General features: G+C 39.5%; 1 protein-coding gene across 1 annotated transcript in view; it reads left to right on the top strand.

Moving 5' to 3' along the window:
• LOC104134694 (granzyme A-like) overlaps window positions 1–2305 on the top strand; it is an 8120-nt gene extending 5815 nt beyond the window's left edge. Inside the window, 2 exon segments of the mRNA XM_009648274.1 lie at window positions 1150–1415; window positions 2144–2305. Coding sequence (XP_009646569.1) covers window positions 1150–1415; window positions 2144–2305 — 428 coding nt within the window.
• The last annotated feature ends 2907 nt before the right edge of the window (window positions 2306–5212 follow it).

Raw genomic sequence — 5212 nt, 5'->3', positions numbered from 1 at the left:
TTGTGGGGGACCGTGTCAAAGGCTTTGCAGAAGTCCAGATAGATGACGTCTGTTGGTTCTCCCTTGTCCACTGATGCTGTCACTCCATCATAGAAAGCCACTAGGTTCGTCAGGCAGGACTTGCCCTTGGTGAAGCCATGCTGGCTATCTCGAATTACCTCCCTGGCCTCCATGTGCCTTAGCATAGCTTCTAAGAGGATCTGTTTCATGATCTTCCCAGGCTCTCCAATTTGTCCAGGTCTCTTTGGATGACATCCCGTCCCTCAGGCGTGTCAACTGCACCACTCAGCTTGGTATTATCTTCAAACTTGCTGAGAGTGCACTTGATCTTGCTGTCTAAGTCATTGATGAAAACGTTAAACAGCACCGGTCCCAGTATGGACCCCTGAGGGACACCACTCGTCACCGGTCTCCATCTGGACATCGAGCCATTGATATCATGGTGCAGTGATCGTGTCTATACCAGAAAATGTCTGTTCAGTAGCTGTGAGCCCTTACCAAGCACACTGAGGGTATGTGTTAGTGTTTAGGGTATGTGTTAGTGTTTTCCTATGTTTTCATTCACAGGCGTAAACTGGCCTCTGCTGAAGGATGAATCTGTCAGGTAAAGGCCAATGAAACACAGACAGTTTGGATCATTTAATCTCTTTTGAATCTCTCAGAGCAAAAACTTGGCAGTCTGAAGAGTTCAAGACCTCATTTTTCCCCAATTATGTCGCTACTGTCATGTCTAATTGGTTATAGCTTTTGTTTTCATCTTTGTTACTGGGTATATTGCACGGTGCTTTAAGACCTTTCTGCGTGTCAGTCAAGCATGAGTCTGATTTCAACATGGAAGTTCAGTGGCAAGTTAGGTTCTCGAATAGGATATAGATCCAACAGCCTAACTCATGTGCGTGTCTTTAATTTCCTGGGCTGGGCTTGCACTCACTACTGCTGCCATAGATAGGAAATTGCTATACAGACATCAGGGAAATTCTTTTGGCTTTGAATAGGGGCAGTTAAGCTCAGGATCAGTTCCTAAACATTGAAAAGTGATTTATAAGGGAAGTATTGGTAAAATGAGACTAAATGCCAACTGAAACTAGATCATACTTTCCTTCCTTTCTACATGAGAAGGCATATTTTTTCTTTTTTTTTTTTTTCCAGCTGGTGGTATTGCAAAGCTGAATAAATACATGCAACTGCTGCCTCTGCCTGTCTCTTGTGAAGATATCAAACCTGGCACAAAGTGCAAAGTGGCTGGCTGGGGACTCATCTCTCCAGAAAAGCCGTCAGAATATCTTCAGGAAACAACTCTTGAGATTGTTGATAGAAAAAGCTGTGAGAAGAAATATGGAAAAAACGTAGAAATAACCAGAAACATGTTGTGTGCTGCGGGGAAAAATATATTTTTTAAGAGAGACACTTGCCAGGTAAGAAGAAACGTTACAAAGAGGAGGGGATGTGCTTTTAACAATGGTTCCCTTTTCACTGGGAACAAAGCAGTGCTAGACACTTAATGAGGCTGATCAGATTCACAGTGGTTTTAACCACATCTATAAGAGACTTTATTGCTGTGAAAAAGAAGTGTTAAAACTTCGAGTAGTTTAGGTCAACGTACACAACAGGGTTGAATGTACAGGAATTTGAGTCTGGGATAATTTCAGTTAACTTCAGGTGCATTTCTTTACCTCCTTAGGCACCACCTGTAGTTATTGGAGAAAAAGAACTTTCAGGGTCTGAATCATCTGATCCTTTCCAGATGTCAGCATCAGAATAGTACAGAATTAACTGTACACTCAAAAGTGCTGTTTGGATCTTGCTTTTAATGTCTTCTGTGCTGAGTCCAGAAGGGCCAATTGCTAAAGAAGCAAGAATCAATTTATACCAACAATAAAAAAATACCTTTTGAAATACAATTATGATAGCACTGTGCTGGTCAAGAACATCTACATCAAAGACTCCTCAGGCTTTAAAAGCAACCCCTCCTTCTACCTGACCCAACTCCCATGAAGTGACGAAAGCCAACTGACCCATTTTGTGGGTTGGAACAGATTAAAAGCAACTTTTCCAAACATGCTTACGCACTGCAGGTGGCACTACGTGCTCCTCTGGAGAGCAACAAACACACATTGATAGTTACTTCTGTTATGTGTTCTAGGGAGATTCAGGTGGGCCGTTAATCTGTGCCGGTTGATACAGTGGGATTGTTTCTATTGGAAAAGGATGTGGAAGAAGAGGCATGCCTGGAGTTTATACACGACTGACTGAAAAATATATTGACTGGATAAAAAAAATAATTTCCCTTCACAGAGATCCATGAGACAAGCAAGACAGTTTTAGCAAATACCCTGCTGTGCATTAGAACTAGATGCTGCTGCTCTTCTGCACCTTTAGAAAGTACATCCCAACTTCACAGCTTTACTAACACCACCACAGCTTTATGAGAACTGTTAAAAATATTCCCCTTCGTACAGATAACGTTTACTCGTCTTTAGTAGGAAACTGCCTCTTAGATAACACAATTTGTATTGGACTTTACCTGCTTCTCAGCGTGATGGGAAAGTACTGCTCGCCTTACTCATAGTGCCTGGCATGAGGCAACATTTTTGAATGGGTACTTACATAAAAAATTCAATTTCTGATTGATAGTGAATGAGATGTCTGCTGAATGAGAAAAAACAGAACAAAATCTTTAAGTGTTCAAGTATTTCTCTGTGATGTTATTCAAAACCAAATACTTCATGATTGCTAAATATTTAACTAAATTAATTTTTATAAAAGTATTAAATGGATAAACATTTTTCCAATTAATCGTCCATTTTGAGAGAGAAAAAAAAATTTCTCTTTTTTTTCTGTATTATTTTCCTTTTTTTTTTTTTGGTGATCAAATCAACAAAATAATCCCTTTTCACAGCTTGGTTCATGATCTCACCCTTTCAGTGAATGTTCTGTTGAAAAAAGTATAAATACTGATTGTAATGGGAGTAATTATACTTCTCTAACACAGTCCCTATCTAACACCTGTCAAAACAAACAGGAATTTTGCTATGGATTTCAAGACTTCTACTAACAGAAGAGCCTGCTGTGTTTCTGAAGTTACAAAGAGGAGGGGATGTGCTTTTAACAATGGTTCCCTTTTCACTGGGAACAAAGCAGTGCTAGACACTTAATGAGGCTGATCAGATTCACAGTGGTTTTAACCACATCTATAAGAGACTTTATTGCTGTGAAAAAGAAGTGTTAAAACTTCGAGTAGTTTAGGTCAACGTACACAACAGGGTTGAATGTACAGGAATTTGAGTCTGGGATAATTTCAGTTAACTTCAGGTGCATTTCTTTACCTCCTTAGGCACCACCTGTAGTTATTGGAGAAAAAGAACTTTCAGGGTCTGAATCATCTGATCCTTTCCAGATGTCAGCATCAGAATAGTACAGAATTAACTGTACACTCAAAAGTGCTGTTTGGATCTTGCTTTTAATGTCTTCTGTGCTGAGTCCAGAAGGGCCAATTGCTAAAGAAGCAAGAATCAATTTATACCAACAATAAAAAAATACCTTTTGAAATACAATTATGATAGCACTGTGCTGGTCAAGAACATCTACATCAAAGACTCCTCAGGCTTTAAAAGCAACCCCTCCTTCTACCTGACCCAACTCCCATGAAGTGACGAAAGCCAACTGACCCATTTTGTGGGTTGGAACAGATTAAAAGCAACTTTTCCAAACATGCTTACGCACTGCAGGTGGCACTACGTGCTCCTCTGGAGAGCAACAAACACACATTGATAGTTACTTCTGTTATGTGTTCTAGGGAGATTCAGGTGGGCCGTTAATCTGTGCCGGTTGATACAGTGGGATTGTTTCTATTGGAAAAGGATGTGGAAGAAGAGGCATGCCTGGAGTTTATACACGACTGACTGAAAAATATATTGACTGGATAAAAAAAATAATTTCCCTTCACAGAGATCCATGAGACAAGCAAGACAGTTTTAGCAAATACCCTGCTGTGCATTAGAACTAGATGCTGCTGCTCTTCTGCACCTTTAGAAAGTACATCCCAACTTCACAGCTTTACTAACACCACCACAGCTTTATGAGAACTGTTAAAAATATTCCCCTTCGTACAGATAACGTTTACTCGTCTTTAGTAGGAAACTGCCTTTTAGATAACACAATTTGTATTGGACTTTACCTGCTTCTCAGCGTGATGGGAAAGTACTGCTCGCCTTACTCATAGTGCCTGGCATGAGGCAACATTTTTGAATGGGTACTTACATAAAAAATTCAATTTCTGATTGATAGTGAATGAGATGTCTGCTGAATGAGAAAAAACAGAACAAAATCTTTAAGTGTTCAAGTATTTCTCTGTGATGTTATTCAAAACCAAATACTTCATGATTGCTAAATATTTAACTAAATTAATTTTTATAAAAGTATTAAACGGATAAACATTTTTCCAATTAATCGTCCATTTTGAGAGAGAAAAAAAAATTTCTCTTTTTTTTCTGTATTATTTTCCTTTTTTTTTTTTTGGTGATCAAATCAACAAAATAATCCCTTTTCACAGCTTGGTTCATGATCTCACCCTTTCAGTGAATGTTCTGTTGAAAAAAGTATAAATACTGATTGTAATGGGAGTAATTATACTTCTCTAACACAGTCCCTATCTAACACCTGTCAAAACAAACAGGAATTTTGCTATGGATTTCAAGACTTCTACTAACAGAAGAGCCTGCTGTGTTTCTGAAGAAGCCTGTGGCTAGCTTGGTGTATTCCCATTATCTTCCAAATATTCTTGAGGTCTTTTTTTGCCAACAGTTTAGAAGTGACCATCTGCAGTGTTTCTCTGCTTCTTTGGTTATTGCATTAATATGTACCAAATACTATAAACTTTGGGATGTTGCAGAGGCATGAATAAATAACTCCAACACATGAACATGCTGGCCTTGATTACTGACCATCAGCCATGTCACTGTGCTGAACAGAGCAAGCCCTGTCTCATAAAGGCTATGCAGATAAAGGATCAAATGGACACCGCAAAGCTGAGTTGGTCATTGACCACGGTGCCATAAAACCAGCTGATGTGGTATATGGGGGCTTGGGCTACGGGGGCTTGATCCAATTCTCACTGAAGGTCATGGAAAGATCTTCAGAGATGCCAGTGAGAATTGGCTCAGGCCTGGAACACAGACAGAAACTGGGAAAAACTGGGGGAAAAAAGGGGAAG

This window comes from Egretta garzetta, unplaced genomic scaffold (assembly GCF_000687185.1).
Source record: "Egretta garzetta isolate BGI_Z169 unplaced genomic scaffold, ASM68718v1 scaffold471, whole genome shotgun sequence".
Lineage (NCBI taxonomy): Eukaryota > Metazoa > Chordata > Aves > Pelecaniformes > Ardeidae > Egretta > Egretta garzetta.
Note: the sequence above shows the minus strand (reverse complement) of the source record. Positions and strands in the feature narration are given on the sequence as shown.